Source organism: Dasypus novemcinctus, chromosome 8 (genome assembly GCF_030445035.2).
Source record: "Dasypus novemcinctus isolate mDasNov1 chromosome 8, mDasNov1.1.hap2, whole genome shotgun sequence".
In the NCBI taxonomy this organism is placed as follows: Eukaryota; Metazoa; Chordata; class Mammalia; order Cingulata; family Dasypodidae; genus Dasypus; species Dasypus novemcinctus.
The window spans coordinates 20072367-20095551 of NC_080680.1; the positions used below are offsets into that span (position 1 = coordinate 20072367).

Consider the following 23185-nt stretch of genomic DNA (forward strand, 5'->3'; position numbering starts at 1 on the left):
CTTTCTCTTCCCCTCCCCCCTCCCCCTGCTATTTTTTTCTATCTGTGTCCCTTCGCTCTGTGATCTTCTGTATCTATCTCTCTTTTTGGTCTTCTCATTTTTTCTCTTCTAGTATTCACTGGGATTCAATCTTGGGGACCTCGGATGTGGAGATAGGTTCCCTGTTAGCTGTGCCACCTCAGCTCCTGGTTTCTGCTGTGCTTCACCTTGATTCTCCCCTTCTTCTCTCTCTTGTCGCGTTGTCATTTTGCTGTGTGATTCACTTGTGCAGGCACTGGCTCACTGCATAGGCACTCAGCTTGCAGTGCAGGCACTAGCTTGTCACGCGGGCACTGGCTTAGCATGTGGGCACTGGTTTGCCACACAGGCATGCTTTCTTTTCTTTTTTTTCACCAGGAGGCCCCTGGGATCACACCCAGGTCCTCCTATATGATAGGTGGAAGCCCTGTCACTTGAGCCACATCTGCTTCCCTCTTTCTAACTTTTAAATATTCATTCTTTGATTTATGTTAATTTTCCCTGGTGCTTTTTTAATACTGATATATATCATAGCTGGGCTATTCCCTGGTGTTTAGGGCCCTCTATTATATTTTCTTTAGTCTTTTCCATATTGAAAAATTCTAGTTCCTTTGAATTTTTTAAGTTTGTTGGATGCTGCACCCTTTCAGAGATCCTTGTGGTTCCTCTGTGACCTGTGAGCCGCTGGCACAAGCAGCACATTAGGAAGCACAGTGCATTGCTGGGGATGAGAAAGAGAAAGCAGATACTCCCATTAAACGGGGAATTGTGTAATCGTCAGTCTCCAGTTTAAGGTTAAAACAATCTCCCCCAGTCCAGCAGCTTCTCCATCAGTTGATTTACAAAGGCATTTATCAGGAGCACGTGTGTAGAGACTCGGAGCTTCCCTTATGGTCAATGGGGGACTGTGGAGAGTGTTACTCAGTTTAATTTACTGTGGCATTTGCAGGATGTGACCTCTCTGTGCCTTAGGGTTCAAGGAGGTAGTTACAATACAAGTGATGAGTGGGAACCCCAGATAGGAGTGGGCGTTCCTCCTCTGGCAGCCCAGGCCCCACAGGGCCAGAAAGCCAAGCTGGCTGGGCTAATCTGCAGTGTGGCTAAATGATTACAAAGGTAACCTGAAGAACCAGCTTCCTAATTGCATCATCTGACTCATTTATCACAGCACAGTATCTCTGTGTAGTGACAGGACCATACAGAAATATCAGAGAGATCTCTAGAACTCAAATGGCACAAGACTGGTGTGCTTTCCTACAGGAGAAACGCGATACCTATTACATTATATTTGGATTCTGAGAGTAATTAAAGTGTGATGGTCTAAGTAACTTGTATTTTATATGGAGCGCCGTTAATTACGTTTCCATCCCTTGGGACTCTCCAGAATTAGTACTGGAAATTCTATAGTTACCAAGACTTAAGAAAAACAAAAGATAAAAGTGTGGTACAGGTTGCTCAAAGTGAAATGACCTCCCCAAATGATTTGGCCTCTCAGGGACTTAGAGGCCTGGTATTTTCCTTTAAGACTCTATAAGGAGTTCATCTAATACCATCTGAATTCTCAATGTGTATATATGTAGTTGACTTCTAAAATAAAAATTTTTCAAAATCCTGTTTACTTTTGAGGCTCACCCTTTGGCTTCCATGACTGCCCATAGTTTTTGGTGGCTCCTAAATAAATCACAGTCCTACCCCAGCTGTCATTTACCATGCAGACTGGAGCTTTTCAAAAGCATCTGGCCTAGTGTCTCCCTTGACAGCCCAGACACTGGAAGACCATAATCCATAGCTTCAGATCTGACCTTAAAAACTGATGTCACTGAAAGCGGTGAAAGCCATTTGCTAATTATGCAGCTCTCTTGGCACCGTTTGGTTTCCCAAGGCTGGCCCCAAATCAGAAAGATCTTGTGTTTTCCAGTTGCAATTCCATTCAGGGAGCCCAGAAAGCTATTGTTTAGATTCACAATGCTGGCTGGGTGGCAGTGGCACTGTGCTTGACTGCCGTGCTGCGTGCCAGGGCTGGCCTGATCCCTCATTCCCAGGCCCTTCCATCACGTACTTTTGCTGGCAGACCCCACATGCCGCTGACACAGAGCGTGTCCAGGAGAATGACCCACTCAGCTCCATAGGCAGATTTGCCAGAAAGACCAGGGAGTAGAGGAGGAATGCTGGAGAAGGGTGACAGCGAGGCACCATTCGTTTTCATTTTTATTTTAATAATATGCATAGCTCAATTAAAATTAAGTTTTCATATAATAAAAACTTAAGAGTAAAAAGCCTCCTGGTACCTGGATGTCATCCTCGACCTCATTAGTATCAGACAGGATACATTCTTTTCCTCATTCTCCCAATCACAATCTTAGCCATTTAAAAAAAAAAAAAACTTTACAGAAAATTCCTGTACACAATTTCCCTTTAATAAAAAATCAAATTGAAGAATTAACTCCACGTCCTGAATGATGGTGTCAGTTCTCTGCACTTGAATACGTTTTCACTAATGTTCTAAGGTTTTCTTCTTCTGCCTTTTCATTAGCAGTCCTTTAAGTATTCCCTTTTTGAGCTCTTTAATGTAATGCATGTAATTTAACAAAATCAGAAGTAGAGAATTTAGCATTAGTCGAATAGGAAAGTGTTATAGTGGCTTATTCATGGCTGAAAGGTCAGATGATCTGCATCTCTGGACAGTAGTTGCATTTTCCAATGTAGACCTCAGGGGGGCACCAGATCCCCCAGCATTGTCTCTTTGTAAAGAAAGAGGCCCCAGTTTCTCCTGTTTTCACTGTTGGAGATGCAGGACTTTGCCACCTGTAAGAGCTGAAGGGAGAGAAAAAAGAAAGCAAACTCTCTACTCCCCCCCCCCCCCCCCCCAAATCAGAGCAGTAGTCAGCCTGGGGGAGTCATTGCCACACAGAGCTGAGCTGAGAAGAGCATGGGCTGAGGAGCTTTCTTCACCCCGGGCTGCAAGAGCCACTTGCATGGGGGCCACTGGCCGAGGCTAGAAAGAGGAGCTTCCGAGTTACGGGCTTCCTGTTGGGCGTCCAGGGCTGGGCATCGCTGCGCCTTCCTGCACACGCCGCCCGCCTCTGTGTCCCAAGGCACTCAAAGAGCGTGTGTCAGCGTAAAACGCAAAAGGACATTTGGCATTTGTTACAGGGTTTTTTAAGCCCAGAAATGACAGGTTTATCACTAATTAAACAATCATTGCATTACAGGATATTGAAAAAAAATTGCATTTAGTATAAACAACATCTGGTAAAGATTTTAAAAAAAGAATTTTTCCAAGCTCAAGTTTGTTGAAAGAAACTTGCATGTTTTGAAACAAAATAGATTCTAAAATGTTTTAAGGATATTTACAGTCTTATGTTTAGCATTTTGAAAGGAGAAAAGGAGAAACTGACATAATGAAAAATATAGATTTATAAAGATGCCTTATTTTACAGAATAGATGTGAAGGTTTTACATAAGTAGATTTTAAAAAAAAAAAAACAAATCATTTTTGAGCTCAATAAAAGGAATTCACTATTGAAATGAATCTTACAGAGAATATTTTTAAAGAAGAAAGTTATCTTGTTATGAATATACTCACCGTTTAATTTATATACATGTATTAATGCTAGGGCATCCCACCTGCCGAGAACAGTGGTCCAGAAGAGTCAGCTACACTGTAGTGCAGGACTGCCAAACCGATGGTTAACTCCAAGGGAAAGCTACCCATCAACTGGTTTCTGTCAATGGCCATTTCCTGAGTAAATATTTAAACTACAATAAAAAATAGACTATGAAAGAAAATCTGTTCCAGGCTTAGTGAACTTCAACTTCTTCATAATCATCTGCAACTTCTCTCTTTATGTTTAGGAAAAAATACCTGGGAAGGGTGATAGCTGAAAAGGACTAGAGGAATTTTTTTCTGTTCCTTTATTGCCTTTTAATCTTTTCTAAGAGATATTTACTTTTGTTTGTGAACTACCTCAAAACACAGTATAATTTCTCTTTCTGGTTTGTGCCATGTGTTCTCTCTCTCTCCCCCATTCTTCTCCACATTCTCCCACCTTTTCTCCCCCCCCACACACACACATACAGAACCAGAAAATGTTAGAAACAAGAAATATTTCTTCCAGAGAATTCTGCTCTCCAGCATTCTCCAGCAAGTAGCTGGCAGTAAACATTGATGAATCAGGATGATATCAGCAGATTAACCAAGCAACAAGAGTAGAAAGCAAGAATTGATATTGCTTGTATAAGTAATGGTACAGAGCGATACACTGGCCTCTCCTCCCACCTTTCCTCCAAAATACAGGAATAGAATACGGTTGTGCACTTATTCTGTGTTGACTTTGCATTCCCTCGTTTTCCTGAGGGATAGGATGGGAATGGGCTGCTCTTTAAGCAGCTAGGAGATCAACAGTGTAGTTGTGGGTAGCTGTGGGAGATGAGGAGGGGAATGGAAGGCCAAGAGTCCGGAGCACTCCATCATCATCTGCCATTCTTCCTCAGGCATTTGGGGGTGGGGAGTAGAAGGGCAAAACCCTTGTTACTAATGGCCTCCTGGTGACATAGTTTCCCTAGACTTGAGATAATCTGCCTCGAAAACCGTTAGGCTAGATGGAGAAGAGAAAAGCTTGTGAAGAAACACGTTTTGGTGGGATGGAGAAAACAGACAAACAGATGGAACCCAGCAAAGTTTTCCTTCTCTTTCCTTATTTTTATAGGAAAGATAACTGCCCAGCTCGTGGAGCTTCAGAGCTGGGTCCCGAGCCCAGGGTTGCAGAGTGGCCTGCAGTGTGTTACTGCAGCATCCCACTTTACAAATAAAACAGGAGCACATAGGGGTTAAATGTTTGCCTCATTGGTCACAAGGATGCTGTAGAGATTTAGGGGGAACATAGACGGCTTCCAGAGAAGCATAACTTAAGACTTTAATTCTGTTTGGAGGATTCTCTTGATAAGAAAAGCAGCTGAAGTTGGCTTTTATGATTTGATGTCCTCGGGACATATGCCTGGCCTCCTAGCACTCTGGTGTTCATGAGGAGAGGCACTGACCCTTAAATTATATGCTTGGGAAGTATAAAGAGTCTCATTTTCAAAACCATCAGGAAGGCTGCAGATGAGTAAGATCTGTTCAGAGCTCTGAGCAGCAAGGGAGACTTTTTAAAATCACAGTCTCAGCCATTCCTGTTTCAGCAGGTTTCCCCCTGCCTCCTGGCATTTTCCCTGTTTTAGAAGCCAAAACAGATCAGGGAAGCAGGTTGAGGGTTTGAAATATTTGGAAGGAGAAGAACCTAAGAAAAGAGTATATTGTCACGGAAACAGGCAGATTCCACACAGTCTGGAGATATTTGAAACATCTGATTGATCTGTTTTGCTAGAAAACTGTATAAAGGAAAATTATATCCAAGCTCTAGTTCTCTTTTGACAAGTCGAGTTAGGACTTTTCTTCCCTGCTTTCCCCCTTTGTTTATAAGGTGGCCGTATTCTGTTCATTGGATCATCATTTTCTTTGACTTCTGTAAAGTTTGTATATAAAGTAGTGAATGTTTCTGTATTAGCATAAGACATGGAGAGTAGCTGTGAGGGTAGGTGACCATTAAAGCAAAAGGAGATGGTTCTACTTTATCACTTTCAGTTTGGTCTTATTTTCGTCAGTTCACGTTCTCAGGCTTTGTATGCCAGTCTACCTTTGGCACATGGCAGTGCTGTTTGGTCTGAACCCTCACATTCAAGAGGCATATTGCCTACATAGTAAACTTTGAAAAACTATTCTGGCAAACTTGGGTGAATAACATTTCTTGAAGACATGCGTTCACTTTTCCCTTCTTGTTTGATTTTTCCATTATGAATGCATAGAAACTTTTATGATATTTTCTGGGCATATATCCAGTAAGTTCTTACTAGCTGTTAGCATCTCTGTTATTATTTACAGTGAGGCTGAAAAGCAGGAAGATTAACTTCCTTCCCTCAGATTAAAGCCAAGAAATAACCCGCCTCTTCTCTGTTGAGCCATAGTTCTGCCAAATTACTTTCTTGAGTAGATAATGAACTTGTCTATAAGAATATCTAGTTGGTTTCTTTTAAATAAAAATGCACATCAGTGAAAGATTAAGGAGTGTGGGAGAGAAGAAGGTAGATTTTACCAAAATGTCTTATTTAAAGAGTAGATTTGTAATTTTCAAATCACAAATCTCTCCTTCAAAAAAGTCGTTGTAGGAAGTGGCAATGTTCCGGCCTGGGAGTTTTCTGGGACAGTGTGTACTGGAGGTGTGTGAACGCTAGATGGCGCACGTTCAATATTACAACTCAAGTCTCAGAGCAGAACTGAGCAAAAGGGGGAAAGTCTGGAGATAGAAGCATTATTATCAGTGAGGCCCAGAAACCCTGAGAGATCCTCTTTTTTTTTTTTTTTTTTTAAGGAGACATGAAAAAATATTTTCCAAAACTACTTATATCAAGTACCCCATGACCCGAAGAGATACCCTATAGAGCCTAATCTATTAATATTTGGGGCTATTGTTATATATCTGTTTTAGAACACAAATGGGCATTTTCATCAGGCTTGAGCTCCAGCCAAAAATACATAGAACCTGGGTCAGGCCCACTGAAACCTCTACCGGCAGGCCACAAGAGGCCAGGTTCTGCAGATGTAACCCAGGAAAAACCGTCACCAATGTCGCTGAAGAATAAATTAGATAGATTTATTTGTTCAAGGTGGCGGTATCTTTTTTTTTTCATCCTAAATAACTTAAACTGCTAAACTCTTAGTGCCCTAAAATGCAGTATTGTTTGGTCCAGCATGGCAGAGGTCACTGCTCTCCTCAATAATAATTCTAAGCTATTAAGCCCTCATTACACAATGAGCAGGAACGAATAGATAGCAGACCCAGGCTTGACCCTGAGGCACTTCTCGGCCATGTGAGGAGACAGACTTCACCACGGAATGCTGGTAGAAGGGATTCACAAATTTCCCATGATACTTATTCTTTTTTCTTGATCATATGGGCTGATTATAGAAAATGTGGAACATATAGAAAAGTATAAAGAGAAAATAAAACTGGCCCACAGTCCCCTTGCCAAAGAGGACCACTGTTTGCCTGTGTATGGAGGGCTTTCTCTATGTACCCATGCAATCCTTTTTTCTAACCCAAAGGAATATGCCCATTTTTGAGTCACCAGTGGTTCTGGGCAATTTATTTGCTTGATAATAGCAAGTCGTTACTAGTGAAATGCTTCTGTTATTTTACCTTCTCACGATCTTTACCTTTACAGCCTCAAGCAGCCTGTCATCCTGCCATATTCAGAATTGTTGATGAAGTGTTCAGGTAAATGTTATGCTTTTTCTACTGGTAATAAATCTAAAATGCTCAATTTTCAAACGTGAATAAAAAATTCTGTGATAATCTCTGGGTATATGGTGAGAAAATTAGTTGATTTCTTCTTACTCCTCTGAGCTTTCTGGTAATAAGAGGTAAAAAATTCAAAAGTCTGTATATATTTAAAAGCCAACACCTAAGAATTAAGGTAACTCTCTCTCTCTCTCTTTCTCTTTAAGCCTTTTTAAAGTCTAATAATGATAGAAAAGCAGTATTGAATTAATATATTCATGTAGAAGTTTTCTCAACCCAAAAGAAAAGGGTAGCAGTTTACTCCCTTCACCACATGAGGGCTGACCAATCTCTCTAAAGGATTTTAAGGTTAAGGGGAAACAAAGATAAATAAATAAATAAAGCAAAGGCAAAATAAACTGCATGTTTATCTCAAGACATATCACTTTTTATTTTGAAAATACAAAATGAGGTGGATTTACAGATGACAAACACCAAGGAGATAGCTAGATATTAGGTTGGATTATGGCAGGCAGTTAAAGGGGGTTTTAATCATGGAGCGCTGAGACTGACCCCAGTGGGAGCTCGTCACCCAGGGAGTATTTCTAGGCTCTTTCACAGACACTGGTACAGCCAGGGTGTCCATCCTTTCCTCATCTCCCTTGCACATAGCAGTGGAATCACCCTGGCAGGCAGTAGACACGGGACACGGGGAAAAGCAATTTCTCCAACAGCAACTAACCCACCAGTGGGGTTGGTTTTGAAACATACTAATCAGGAAGCTAAATGAGTACAGAAATAAGAAGTCAGAGTGCTTTTTTAGTTTAAAGATGACAAAAGTTTGAGTTGGCTCTTTGCTTAAACAAGCATAGGGAAACGGACTTGGCGCAGTGGGTAGGGCGTCCTTCTACCACATGGGAGGTCCGCGGTTCAAACCCCGGGCCTCCTTGACCCGTGTGGAGCTGGCCCATGAGCAGTGCTGATGCGCGCAAGGAGTGCCCTGCCACGCAGGGTGTCCCCCGCGTAGGGGAGCCCCACGCGCAAGGAGTGCACCTGTAAGGAGAGCCGCCCAGCGCGAAAGAAAGTGCAGCCTGCCCAGGAATGGCGCTGCCCACACTTGCCGTGCCGCTGACGACAACAGAAGCGGACAAAGAAACAAGACGCAGCAAATAGACACAGAGAACAGACAACCGGGGGAGGGGGGGGATTAAATAAATAAATCTTTAAAAAAAAAAAAAAGCATAAAGAAAAATTAGTTGTATTAAAATGTGTGGAAACCAAACCACATACATGCAGATTCTCCACCACCTGCTACGTGAATTTGACTGGGCCCTTTTACTCCTTTGGGCAGTTCTTTCTCTCCCTGCAAAAGCAAGATATCTGTTGATGTTGCATGTCCAGGTGCACACTGCACAAATATTTGTAAAGAGCACTGGGGCTTACATTGGAAGGCCATGCACTACTTAATAATTGAAGAGCCAAGAAAGAGAGGTCTGCACGTTGGGATTTTAAAAAGATCGTTTAGAAAAGAGTGACACATCTCTCCTGTTTCCACGCAGGTGTGAAATCTGATGATTTGAGATACTGCTAAAGCTTCTGGCACAAAAAGAATGTCTCCACTCTTCCCTTGTATAATTCAAGTTCATAAGTTTGCCAGGTTAATCATTAAATCTGTTATGATTTGACTTTGTGTTGCTCAGGTATGCACTCTTGGAAACCGATGGAGCCCCACAAGTACTGGCCACTATTCAAGTGTTTACACGATGCTTCGTAGAAGCTCTGGAAAAAGAAAACAAGCAGGTTCATTATATTGCATATATTATTCATTCCTCTGTAAGAAAAAAAGGCTTTTAAGAGTTTTGGGCTAATTACCAAAAAAGGAACACTTAATTCTCAGTGATTTGGTGGACTGTTTTGCTCATGAAGAAAGCCTCCAAATAAATGCCCCAACAAAGGAAAAACGATTTTAATTGAAAATAAGTGTTTCTGCGTGCCAGGACATAGGCAGGCAGGCACTATCTTGATTTATCTACCATTGTGGCAGAGATCTCTGTATGGTCAGCATGTGCTGACCTGGAGCCAAATTTCCTTGTTCCCTGTGATGTTCACTGTCTGCTAAGCAGAACTCTGCCCCTCTGGCATCTCCTGACCCTCCTAGTGCAGCATTAAACATTCTGGAATCTGTATGGATGTGCTGAATAGAAAGTACTGGACATTCTTAATTATTACAGTTTCCTCTGCTATCTAAGTTGTACATGTGAATTGGATTCCAAGAGAGAAAGAAGGTAGCAAGAGGGACAATGAGAGACTGGTTCATTGTAGAGCAGCTGGGAATGCAATGACCCTGAGGTGCAGGCTAGATGCAGTCAGTGTACAGGTGCCAGGCCCTGCAGGAAGGCTTGCCTCCACACACTGTTGCCAAGGGCAGCCGACCAATTGGAGGAACCTTTGCTGCCAGGGAGCTTTACCTTTAGGCAATTTAATTGGTCTTTATTTCTAATAGCCAGAGACAGCATTTCTGTGGCACTTTGCTAGAGTGCTTGGATCCGCTGCATCTTCCTGTGAAGCATGCCGTGATCCCTTGTGATGCTTTTTGCAGTTTTACTTGAGAGCAGTACTGTGATGTTTGACTCTGCTAAAATCCCACACCCATACATCAAAGAAACCTCACAGGTTTTAGCAAATGTTTCTCCTTTTTGAGGCAACGATAAATCTTTCCTCAATGTCTCTTTCCCTAGGAACGTTAACTAGACTGTAGCAAACAGCGTTATCAATGGTACCCAGCCTGGAATTCAGGAGGAGAGCTCTGCCGAAAGGCACCGGCTGGCCCTGACAGTTATTTTGAGGCATAACTATAAATATCTTTTATCCTCCCTTGGACGTACTTTGTATTCCCAATTAGGAACTGACCTCTAGAAACCCTCTCCACTGACTCCCTACATACGCCTAGGTTGGGGCAGAAGGTAAAAGTCTTGTTCTTTAGCTCTGGCTTGAGTTCGTTTTTCTTACCAGCACTGCTACCGAGTCTCTGTGTTGGCCTTGGGCATTAGGGATGGGGAATGTAGTGGCAGTTGCTTTTAATTTTGAACAGTCCCTTGACCAGGCTAGATGGGGCCACACGCTTGGGTCCTGGTGCAGGGCTGGGCAGGGAACCAAGAGGATCCGGAACTCCTCGTCCTCTCTCATTTGTGTTTTTGTTTTGTTCATTCATTCATTTTTAATAAAATGAATATCTATAGCCCCAACATTCAAACCAAGATCTGGACCACTGTAACAACTGTGTTCCCACACTTCCCTCGACCCCATAACCCTGTCTTTCTGCCCCCAGATAACCATTGTCTGGAATTTTGTTTATCACTCCTTTGCTTTTTCTGCAAATAATTTGATCACATGTAGATGATTGCCTAACCATGTTTTGTTTAGGTTTAATTGCTTCGCACTTCAAAACAGAAAAGTTTCATGCTTATATAGTCTCTGAGACTTGCTTTTTTCCACTAGTCATGTTACAAAGATTGTTTTATGTTGCTGTGTGTGGCTGTGGTGAACTATTGCTGTATAGTGTTCCATTGTGAAAATATTCCAGTTTTCTTGCTGATGGGCATTTGGGTTGTTTCTCAATTTTTTTCCATTGCAGGGTTGCTCTGAACATTCTTGATATATACTTAGGAGTAGAAATGCCTGGTTGTTGGGTAACTTTCATAGTTAATGCCAAATTATTATCAAAAGAGGTTGTGCCAGTTTACATCTCACAGCGGCTTATGAGATTTCCCGTTAATCCACATTCTTTCCCGTTGTCAGAAATGTTTCTCCTTTGTGCTTCTCATTCTCTGTTACCCTTTCCTCTCATCCCTGCTCTAGAGGAGGAGAAAAGCACACTGCTGTGCCAGCTAAAAGCTTAAGGTTGTCTTGGCAAGCCACTTTTTCTGGCTCTGTACAAACAATAAATTAGTTCAGGTTCTGGCTTTGGTAATGGCAGTGTCTGATGATGTATTAAACTAAATTGGCCAAGATAAAAATTATAAATTCTGGACAAAATACTTTTTAAAAAAAAAAAAAGCTATGTGAAGATGCTTGAGAAGAACCAAAAAGACTGACAGAAACTGGAGGGGATTTCGCCCCTGAAAAAGGAAACCCCATTGGTAATCTACTTCTCCCCTAAGGGATCTTCCCAGTGCGTGGGGAGGGCAGGTGGGAAGGGGGGGCAGAGGAGGGGAGGGGACAGAACTCAAGGCACATTCTGTTTGGCCAGCACTGCCCGAGGATCAAAATGTAGATGGGATGGAAAGAAAACCAATATCAAAAGGTAGACCTAAACCCAAATATACCAACAAGTACATTAATTACAAAAATTACATGAAAATACCCATTTTAGTAAAATGGTAGCGATGCCAGATTGGATGAAAAACCGTGACTCAACTATATGTTTGTGTTTAAGATATCCATTCTAATTATAAATGCATAGATAAATTGAAAGTAAAAAGAAGGAAAGAGATATATTATGCAAATAATAAGCACAAGAAAGCTGGTATGGCTCTATCAAGGAGTATTCCCAGAGATAAAGGACACTTCATAATGACAAAATGGTCAATTCATTAGGAGGAAATACCAATTATAAATGGATATGTGCCTAATGACAGAGTTTAAAAATTTGTGAAGCAAAAACTAACAGAAGTAGAGAGGAAATATAAGACTTCTCCACTGAAAACCATGAAACATTGCTGAGAGAGAAACTAAAGAAGACTTAAATATATGGAGAGAGAAACCATGTTCATGAATTGTTAAGATGTTTCTTCTCCCCAGATTGATCTGTTGCTTCAATACAATCTCAGTCAGAATTAGAAGGTGTCTCAAAATAGAAATTGGCAAGCTGATTCTAAAACATACATGGAAATGTAAAGGACCTATAAAAGCCAAAACAATTTTGAAAAACAAAAGCAGATCAGAGGGCTCACGCTACCTGATTTCAAGGCTTACTATGAAGCTACAGTAATGAATAAAGTATGGTATCAGCCAAAGGGTAGACATAAATCAGTGGAAGAGACAGAGTCCAGAAATAGACGCACACATATATAGTCAATTGGTTTTTGACAAAGGCACCAACACAGTTCAATGGAGAAAGGTGTTGGAACAACTGGATATCTCTATGGGGGGAGAAAAAGAACCTCAACTCCTACCTCACAAAGCCAACAAAATTTAATTTGGGGTGGATCATAAAACTTCAGTATAAATGCTTAAACTATAGAGCTCCTAGGGGGAAAAAACAGAAGAATATCTTTTTTTACTTTTGGTCAGCTAAGATTTCTTAGAAGGAATGCAAAAAGACACCATAAGAGAAAAATTGATAAATTAGACTTCATCAGAATTTAAAACTTCTGCTCTTTGATAGACCATTGTTAAGACAATGAAATGAGCCATCAGCCAAGAGAAAAAAATATTTATTTGTAATACACATATCAGGAAATTTGTGTCTAGAATTTATAAAGATCTCTTACAACTCCATAAGAAATGACCCAACTTTAAAATATGGACAAAAGGCTTGAACATATATTTCAAAAACTATATATAAATAGGCAATAAATACATGAAAAATTTTAAAAATCATTTGCTATCAGGAAAATGCATAGTAAAATCACATGAGATAGCATTTTGCATATATTAGAATGGCTAAAATTAATATGATTGACAGTTCCAAATGTTGACAAGTGTATAGAACAACTGGAATTCTCATACATTGCTGGTGGGGGTGTGAAATGGTACAACTACTTTGGAAAATTATATGGCAGTTTCTTAAAGACCTAAGCAGGCATTTATTCCTTGACCCAGTAAATCTACTCCTATGATATTTACCAAGAGAAATGAAAATGCTTATCCACAAAAAGATATAAATAAGAATATTTAGTGCAGCTTTATTCATAAGAGCCCCAAACTGGACACAGTCCAAATGACCATCAATAGGACAATGGATAAATAGATTATGGTATATTCATACAATGATAACTTCTGAGTGATAAAAAGAATGAACCTCTGATACACAATTACATAGATGAATCTCAAAACAACATGTGGAAACCTCTTATATTTTTGAATGTAACATTTTGTGTGATCTATGGCTCTTTTTAAAAAAAGACAATAAAAAAATTTGCTAAAAGAAAACACCAAAGCAAACAACAACATGTGGAGCCAAAGCAGCCAGTCACAAAAGAATACATATTCTGTGAGTCTACTTACATGAAATTCAAGAACAAGCAAAACTAATTTCTTGGTTTTGAATTAAAAATAGTGGCTGCCAGGCTGGAGTGGAAGGATTGGCTGGAAGAGGCCTAAGGAAATGTTTTGGGCTGGTGGAGATGTCCTGTATCTTAACTGGGTTGATGCCCATGTGGGTGTATACATTTACCAGAACTCATCAAATTGTATGCTTAAAGCCTGTTCACTGTTCCTATATTTTACTTCAATTAAAAAAAAAATAGTTCAAAGCATCTGTGCTTTCAGAAAGAATGGATAGTTAACAACACTTCGGTTCTCAAAGAATCTTAGCACTATTACTGTTTGTAACCTTTTCTGTTGTTTAAAAAAACATGCTAATACCTAACATTTCCCATCTGCCCTGGTATCTCTCATTTAAATAGAAAGATATGCATGTATAGAGATATCCATATTAGTACTAGGAGATCTTTCTTGGGCAAAAGAATGCAAGATTTTGTATTTTCTCAATACCCCTTCCAGTCCTAATGTTCCATGATATTTTGACTTTTTGGTTCTATTGTAGCTGAAGTTTTCACTCAAGACCTACTTTCCTTATGCTTCTCCGTCTCTTGTCATGGTGCTACTCCAACACCCTAAAGGTAAGTTGAGGTTGATTTTCCCATATTGAAATGATTTCTGGGAAAGAGCATTTGACAAGTCATAACCCTTCTTTCCCAGTTCTTTATAATACAGGAGAGCTAGAGGTGCTCATTTGTAAAATTACTTTAAGCTCTTGGGGTCTCACATTCTATGGATCTTGATATGAGAATTTGCTTGACTTCCCAGTTTTAACAAAGATTTAAAAAAAAAAAAAAAGGAAAAGGACTGAACTGGTCTCTAGTTAGGTTTTGATTCTGAGTAACACAAGAGCCACTGCTGGTGCAGCCAGATCCACCTGGAGGCTAGGAACAGGCTAAAATTTTGACTCAATTAAAATAGACAGTACATTGATTTGTATCTCATCTTTCTATGCCTTGTACCATTGCTGTAAAAGAAAAGAAAAAAACGATGAACGATACCAAGGAGATTTAGGGGGAAATTTCCCCTAAGCAAGGAAGGGCTTTTGAAATAATTCAGTGAGATATTTGCATTAGACTACAGCCTTTTCTGATTTCATTTGTTGGCCTTCCCTTGGCTATATCCAGTTGGAGAAGTCGTGGCTATGCCCTAATTCACCTGAGGTTGATCGATTAATATGCCCATGACCTTGCTTTTGGGGAACATTTCAGATTTAGAGAATAAAGCCATCCTTTCCCTGTAAAGCCTGAAATCTGAAGGAAAGGCAACACTGACACCGCATAAACTCTATGCTATAGAAAAAGTAGTTTAATCTGACCACAGAGGAAAGGGTAAAAACAAATAATATTTCCCTGTCCATGCCTTTTTTTTTTTTGCCTTCTTTTTTCTGAGGTGTAAAAGATGGATAACTTATGAGCCCTATCAAGACCTACAAGTAGAGGTGAAATATAATAAGTAAATAACTAATACAAAGAAGAAAGTGAAAAATGCCTTCAGAAGGCCCAAATCAAGGGTTATGAGAGTTTAGAGAAGAAAGTAATAATATATGACCCTTTAATCTAGAACATTTGTGGAGTAGTAGTGGTTGCTTTATCACTTATATTTTCTTTCTCATGTATTTAATTACAGAATCTATCACTACATGAAAATGTAGTAACCTTTTTCAGATGTTGCTTAGAAGGGCAGATACATACATCTTCAGATGTGTTTAAAACCACAAGATAATTGTGAAATCAGAAAAACTAACTCAAGAAAAGACGTTTGTATGAATATGCCTTTTCTTTACGATAGACTTGAAATTGTATTTGAATTCATCACAGTCACCGAGAAACAGTTGGACAGTCCATTCCCACTTCCTTGTTGACAGTTTTATGACAATCTCCATGTATTCTGAAATTGCAAATTATTAGTGATGGAAGAGGAGGGGGGTGGTAGGTAGGAAATAAAAATCCTGAGCAACCATAGCATAGCATATCTAAATCCTGGGATGTGCTGGTTTGTGCAGTCTTCATATGCTTTATCTACATGTACCTGAATTGAAGAGTTCATTGAAATTTAGCTCTGTGTAACACTGATGGATCTTCCCCCCAAGCATAAGAGATAGATAGCAGCTGGGAAAAACATGACAGCAGGGGTATGGATTCCATGAACCAGAAACAAATGGAACTTGCCCAAAACGTACCCAGTCTTAGCAGCACATGATTCCTAATAGGCTTGGCTTTTCTTCAGTTCGCCTCTGATTCCTCTCTTCACTCACAGATATCCCACAGAGACTCTGGTGCCAGTCATTGAAGCATATTTCTGAAATGCTCAGAGAAATTGTTGAAGACCAGACTCATGGGTGAGCAAACACTGACCACTCCTAAGTCTCCTTCACATGTGGTTTCTCTTGATCCTTCTCTTCCTTTGAAGCAGGGCTGGCAGGCTAAGGCATATTATTGGCTCTTTGAGCACCACCAAGCAAGTAAGTACCATTGCTAAATGAAAAGGGGAGAAAGCAAAGTGCTGCATGGACCCCTTCTGAGCAGGTCAGTTTATTGGCGGGCTTATGTGCATACCTTCTAGAGAAACTGTTTTAGGTTATATCTGGTTTTAGATTTTGAAATATACAATAAAAACAATAAAAAGAACAGACCCCTGAAGGAAGCAGTGCCCATGTGCTGGAACCCCCCAGCATGCAAAACAAGAAGGCATCTCTCTGGGTGCTGGGGTCTTCTCTCTCTAGGATGGGAATTCTAAACTTTTTCTGTGCATTAGGATGGAATATAAAGTGTTTATTTTCCTCCTCTTTTTAATAAATGCCTAAAATTAGAAAGTCAGTTCTAACATTTCTAGCATTATGGTATTAGGTACTCTCTTAAATTTATTTTCTTAAAAGCATTTACATTTAGGCTTTGCTTAGCTCTTTGTAACACTTTGTAACACTCTTGGGCTTCCTCTTAACCTCCTTGCTTTTGGAATATAAATATTTTATTCTTTTTCTGTAGTAGCCTACCAAGACTGTCTCTATTTGATCCTTTCGCTAATGCTCCCTTTTGAAATTCTCTGCAGTCTCACTGAGTCAGCAACAGATTATGGTGCTCTTATTTCCACTATCACTGTTAGAAGTATGGGTGCCAATTACTCTCTCCTTCCCCCTACCCAGATTCCTACTAATAAAGAATAGACAGAAAGAACTGGTAACCAATGGGGACCAGGAAATTGGCCATATTAAGTGCCTGCAACACCATGTCACCACCATATGTACCCTTTCTGGTCATCTCTTTTGAAGAGCAAGACTTAGACCCCAAACCTCCTGAACAAGGCGGGTCTGCAAGAAACTCAGGCAGGTTCTGGGAAGACACGTGGACTGCCTTGCACACTGTCAGTGGTAGGAAAGAGGGGGACCTGGCCCATCTCTGCATGGCAGTCCTTGCGTCCTGATCCTGGCAAGATTCCACAGGAAGTCTGCAGTGAAAGGACACAGAGAGCCTGGTTCTTGCCTCTGAGGCATCATAACCCAACCCATCAGTGATGTGACCCACAGAGCATCAGGCTCTGACCTATTGGATTAGCCATTCTCCTTCTCATGGGGACAGTACTCCCACCCTTCTTTCCTGTTCTCTCGTTGTCCCTCAAGCTAGATTTCCCAAGATTTAAGCGCTTGTTCTCAGGGAAGACTTGGATGGAAGGAAAGCAATGACCAGAGAGACAAAGACTGTGCTTAGTGCTTGGGAATTCCTTGGACCAAGCAGAAGAATATGAAACCAGCAAAAATAGAGTCGCTGCAGAGGGGCCCCAAACATTCCTATACCGATCACCACCACCCCACCCTGCTACAGCAGGAAAGTTCTGATTTAACCTAAGCACAAACCTAGTCCCCCACTTCTGGTGAACTCAGCCTCCAGACATCTGGCAGGAGAGGAGTTAATAGAGTGCTATTTTATCATATATATATATATAAAGCCAGTCCTCCACCACTTCCTCTAGGGGAGATGTTAAACTACTGAGAGTGTTGCTGTGTGAAATTAATGGGTCCTTACCTTGATCAGAGTCTACCCTTTGAACAACAAGTGCAACTTCCAGCTACCAGTATGATGAAAGGAGAGCTTCAGAAAAGACTTAACTTTTCAGCATTGATGTATGTAGATGATGACAGGAAGGAATACAATTTACAACTCATTAAAAATTCATAATTGCCAAAATATCACCCAGAGCTTTTTGTCTTGTCAGAAAGAAAACAGCACATACGTCTGCCTGAGCCTAACCTCCCTACCCCTCACTGCTGAAGGCTGGAGGCAGAGGGCCCTCCTGGCCCCTATCTGGCCCCCGGAGTGTTCCCCTCGTTTCCTAGTGGGGAAGCTCCTTAGGTGGCTGCCTTTGCGGCTGGGAGGCCCCATTCACCACAGCAGCCCAGCTGTCCAGACTGTAGAGAAGACAGGCACCAGCTGCAGATTCTCATTTTGCTTCATTCCTGTTGGTCACGGGCCAAAATCTTCCTTTCTCAAAGTCCTTGTACTCACTTAAGATCCCAGAAGGTAAAGACTTAAATATCTGAAGTCTCCAGGACACATGGGCTTTTTGCAAGGCAGCCCGTTGAGTGTCCTGTGCATTCGAGTGGCATTGTAAATTTTCTGAACCTAGCTTGTATTCCTTGCAAGTTGTACTTCAGTGGACAAGTAGAATTTAAGCCAACTTTTCACAAACACTAATGCTGCTCTAAAAACCAGAGAGGAGAAAGATATCCAGTTGCCTGGCTGCCATGTGCTTTGGTTCTGTTCCAGGTCCTACGGAGGCCCCTTTGAGAGCTGGTTTTTGTTTATTCACTTTGGAGGATGGGCTGATATGGCGGCTGAGCAGTTGCTGATGTCAGATGCTGAGCCCCTGGAGGCCCTGCTGTGGCTCTTGGCGTTCTCCTCCAGCCCACACGACGGCAGTCAGCAGCGGGCACACACCATGGTGGGTGCAGGGCCTGCCGCGTGGGTGGTGCTCGGGCTCGGCCTTGCAGCCAAGGCTCTGGGGAGGTGTGGCTCTTCCCACATCTCTCAGGTGCCTAAGCTCTGTGCAGTCACGGGAGGGTGTGGTAGCATGTAGGTGTTTGCTTAGTCAGTGGTGGTTGTCCATCCCCCCGCCGAAACTCCAACCCCATTCTCCCTGTACATCCCGAGGAGATGAGGTGCTGCCTTTCTGTCCCCGTGGGTCACCTCACCTGGTCATGCTCAGCTGTCAGTCTGCCCTCACCTTACAGACGCACCGGGCCTGGCTGCGTCCTCCAGGAGATGTGGGTTCCGAGTTTGCCCTGCCAGACAGCCCTGCCTGGCTCTGCAGCCCAGCAGCCTGGCCACATCTGTCTCGGTCTTGACTTGTGCTTTCTTGGATCAGTAAACAGATCCTCACATCACCACTTTGTTTAGAATGCTCTGATCGCCCGATATTAACCACTTTGCTTCTGAAAAAGGACTTGGTCATTTCCTGAATAACAGAGCAGTTAAGTATACGACTGGGAGAATGTCTGTGGCAAGACAGTCGTTATTTTATGTGGAATATAACAATTACAGGAAGCAGTGCTTTGATTAAAAGCAATGGCACCTCCCTTGCAAACATTTATTTGTTGGTTTTTCAAACTTAAACTGTCTGTGCTTCTTGCTGGTTTTAATAATCAAAGGGAACAGATTTTATTACGTATGGAGCAGTGCTCCCAATTGCTTTATGCTTTCTGTTTGAAAAAAGGAGCCACCAGTACAAATATGTCTGTATGCATTGCTTGTTTAAAGGCTTGCATGGCAGGGGGAAGGAAAATAATTTTGGATTTTAAAAGTTGAAAGTTTTGATTATTTTTAACCAAAACTAGAACAGTTTTCTAGAAATTATCATAATTCACATATGAAGTTGAGGATTGCTGTCTGATTAAAAAGAAAGCTATCCTTTTCTTCCCTTTTAAAGTATCATATTCAACTAATTAAGAAACATCCTGGTTGATGTTTTTTATCTCATTTTTTGTAATACTAATTAAAATGTAAACGTTCTCTCTGCTAGCTAATTTTTTTTTTTCTTTTAAATAAAACCAATGCCTAGCCACTTAATCAGGAGAAGCCTTGGGCATCTTGGGTAAAAATGGGTTTGAACTCATTCAGAGTATTTTAATACCAATATGTCGATTTACTTATTAGCTGTTCTATCAGCAGTAGCCATCTACCTTGTAATTTAAACCATTGTTTCTTACTAATGATTCCAGCGCAGCTTCCTCCTTGGTGCCCAAGCCGAGGCCTTGATGTGTGCGATGTCCAAGGGAGCATGTGGGACCTAGTTCTAGCGGGGCTGCTAATGCCCAGCTCTTGCTCCCCTGGGTTTTGTGAGTGCTAATCACTTGATGGTCTGCTGGGGCTTGAAAAGCAAATTGTAAACTGTAAATGTTAGAAAAGCATGATTATTGAGAGATGTGACTGAGCTTGGCAGTATTTGGTGCCCTTGAGTTAAAAGGCATTATTAATAACAGCTAATTGCTTAGTCCCTGAGAGTGTGCTGTGGCTGGACTGGTTGCTTCTGCCAGCCATCCTGGAGGTGTTTGTATGACTGTAAGAGCAAAGAGCAAGATGGTCTCTGCTTGGGACAGGGACAGACTGTTCTCTGCCAGCCGGTGTTCCTCTTTTATTGCCAACTTTGACCTGGGTAATGATAAAAACAGAAATGTCTATGTTTTATATATCCTTAAGAATTAGGTAAATGTTCATATTTTAAACCATGCCATTCCACTTTTAGGAATCATCCTAGGGACACAGTCATACAAAGATTGATAAACAGTTTTGTCTGTCATTGCAAAAATTGGAAATGGCCTCAAATTTGAATAGCCAATGATATTGGCTAAATAAATTATGGTATCTTCTAACCATGGGATAGCATTCTATCATGGAAAATCATGTTCTCTAAGATGATCTAGAGAGAGTGCATTGTAAAGTGAAAGATGCAAGATGCAAAACATTATGTACAGTGAGTGGTATGTTCTCATTGCCTAGAAAAAAGAGAGGAAGGATGTAAACTGAGTTATGAACAGTGAATCTCTTTGGATGGTAGAATATAGATCATTTTAATTTTTCTTTTTGCTTTTCTCTTTTGTTCAAATTTTCTAGTAGCATATATAAATTTCTGTAATGCAGGAAGAATATAGGGGAAAAAAAACTTCCTTTCTCCTGATAAACTTAGAAAGCATTCAAAGTTATTGGCATGTCAGACAGTTTATAGACATGAAATGCATTGAGAGGGAAAGACTGTCTGGGACCAAATAGAAAAGAAGATGACCAAGTTTTAGGGAATATGGGGCAAGGATGGAAACTCAAACACTAGTCAAGAAGAAAATGGGGTAGAAAGACATGGCCTCCTAAGCCCTGACTTTTCTGCAGACACATGGAGTCGGCAAATCTTCGGTGCCTGTGTATGCAGTCAGGCGAGGGCAGGCTGGGCTGGGGACCACACCAGAGCCCAGCCCAGGGAGGTGGTGAAAGGGTGTCCCCTTCTGCTGGAGCTGTGCCCTAATCCATGGAAGAGCCCCATGTCGCAGTTTCTCACAGTCTTGTATTGTGGTCAGAATAGCTCACACAACACTCCTAGTGTGCTGGAGTTTATGACAGACTTCATTGAATAAGGGTTTAATTTCCAGGAAAAAAACTGACATGCACAAAATCCATAAAATCAGTCATGGGAATTCTCAGAAGAGGGCTAAATAATTCTTTCAGAAATGATAGAACATAGCTGCTGTGAGTTCCATGTGGCATTTTGGATCTATGGCTTTCAGTTTTTGCTTTGTTTTCCAAGTCACAACTTGATGTACCATTCTTGTAGCAAGCAGAAGACTCAGCATGAAATAAATATTTTTTATACAAAAACAACCCACAGACCTATGACAATTACCATTATTATATGTATTCCACAGACTTGTGACCTCTGCTTGGGCTTTAGATATGTAGGAACAGATTGCTCCAGTGTCTAAAATAAAACAGAGGTGGTGTGTGTGTGTGTGTGCAACGAGTGTGCATGCTTTCCTCCAAAAGATAGCAAAAGGAAAAGCTGCATTCTTATCAGAACATTGGCTCAGCAGAGGTCCACTTGCATGGGGCTTTAATTGATTTGTGGCCGTGATAGTGAAGCAAGTCTTCAAGGAGCCTTTTGTTCTTTTTCCCACAATATAAAAATCTGACTACATTCTGTGGAGGACTTTTCTCTGTTTCCTTTCATACAAGAAAAGGTCAATTCCTGGCATGGTGCCCTGGCTGTTGTAGTGAGCAAGACCAAAGAAAGTCAAGAAATTTCCATCACGCCCATTTGGGTTTGTGTGGAGTAGTGTGTGAACTCAGACAGGAGCCGCCTGTCTCCCCTCCCCCGGGCACCACTCCTTTCCTCATTCTGGGGGGTGGCTTTGAAGTACTGACTAAAGTCTAGAAGCATGCATGTTTTCTTCCTAACCTCTTACCCTTTGAAATTATACTCCCAGGTAGAGCTGAAGGCAGTGCTCTCCCGTCTCAGGAAGCTGTTCCAAAGTCCTGCCTTCTCGGGCAGGGAACTGCAGGCAGCAGCTGGTGAGAGCAACGAAGCAGACCCCAGACCGCCTGCATGTCGACAACTGGTCAGGCGCCTCCTCTTGAACTTCCTGCTCTGGGCTCCTGGAGGCCACACGGTGGCCCGGGAAGCCATCACCCTGGTAAGTCACCCTGTTTGCCACCACCCTCATTTGTGCTCACACTACAGATGAAGGTGGATCATCTGCCTGAGGGTCCTGCTTTATATCCTGACACTGACCAAACCTGGAAGTTTACAGCTGAGTAGACCCCACAGCCTGCCTTATGCAGCCTTTCATTCCATAGACGAGCAACAGAGGCTCAGAGGGAGCAGGTACCTGCCCCGGCTTACAGGGTTTACTGACAGGACTACAGGAGAAGCAGGCCTCTTGCCTGCCCCCATGTGCTAGCTTTTCAGTTATAGTGCACCACCCTCCTCCTCCTCCTGAGAAGGTAGGAGACGCCACTGAGGGTGCTCATCCAGCAGCCACAGTGCTGCTCACTGCAGTGGTGCCAGCCTTTGGATAATCTTAAAGAACTCCTTCCTGAAGTCCAGCCGATGTTAGCAGTAAAGGATGGCCAAGTCAAAAGTGAGCACTAACACACTGGCTCTGAGAATTTTATTTTTGCTTTTACTTCTTATTGATATGTAATATACCTTCAGTAAAGTTACAGCCTGGTGAATTTTCATAGATGAAAATACCCATGCATCCCACAACCAAATTAAGAAAGGACTGTTTCCAGCACCCAGAAGCCACCTACTCTTCCCTTCGAGGGTAGGTGGATATGGATATGAGGAAAATCTCAGTGAATAGCAGCCTACCCTGCCAAAAGCCTTGGTGAGGAGCAGGGCTCGGCCACCAGAGTCAGCCGGTAAGTCCATGCTGCTCACGTGCTTGGGTTTCCATTAGACAGAAGACCTCCTGAGAGCCTTAGGGGGTCAAGAGCAAAAGAGAACTCTTGTCACAAAGGGTGCCATCTCATCGGTCAGCCTGACGAGAACACAGCCAGTTATCTAATGCGTACTATTGTAAAATGAACACATCACTTACTTCCAAG

At 41.7% G+C, this 23185-nt stretch overlaps 1 protein-coding gene across 3 annotated transcripts in view; it reads left to right on the top strand.

Moving 5' to 3' along the window:
• FANCC (FA complementation group C) overlaps positions 1-23185 on the top strand; it is a 306236-nt gene that overhangs the window by 258001 nt on the left and 25050 nt on the right. For all 3 annotated transcript variants that reach the window (XM_058301557.2, XM_058301558.2, XM_058301559.2), the window contains 6 exons: positions 7279-7331; positions 9035-9134; positions 14104-14179; positions 15858-15939; positions 18362-18536; positions 22063-22269. In XM_058301557.2, coding sequence (XP_058157540.1) covers positions 7279-7331; positions 9035-9134; positions 14104-14179; positions 15858-15939; positions 18362-18536; positions 22063-22269 — 693 coding nt within the window. The remainder of the gene's footprint in view (positions 1-7278; positions 7332-9034; positions 9135-14103; positions 14180-15857; positions 15940-18361; positions 18537-22062; positions 22270-23185) is intronic.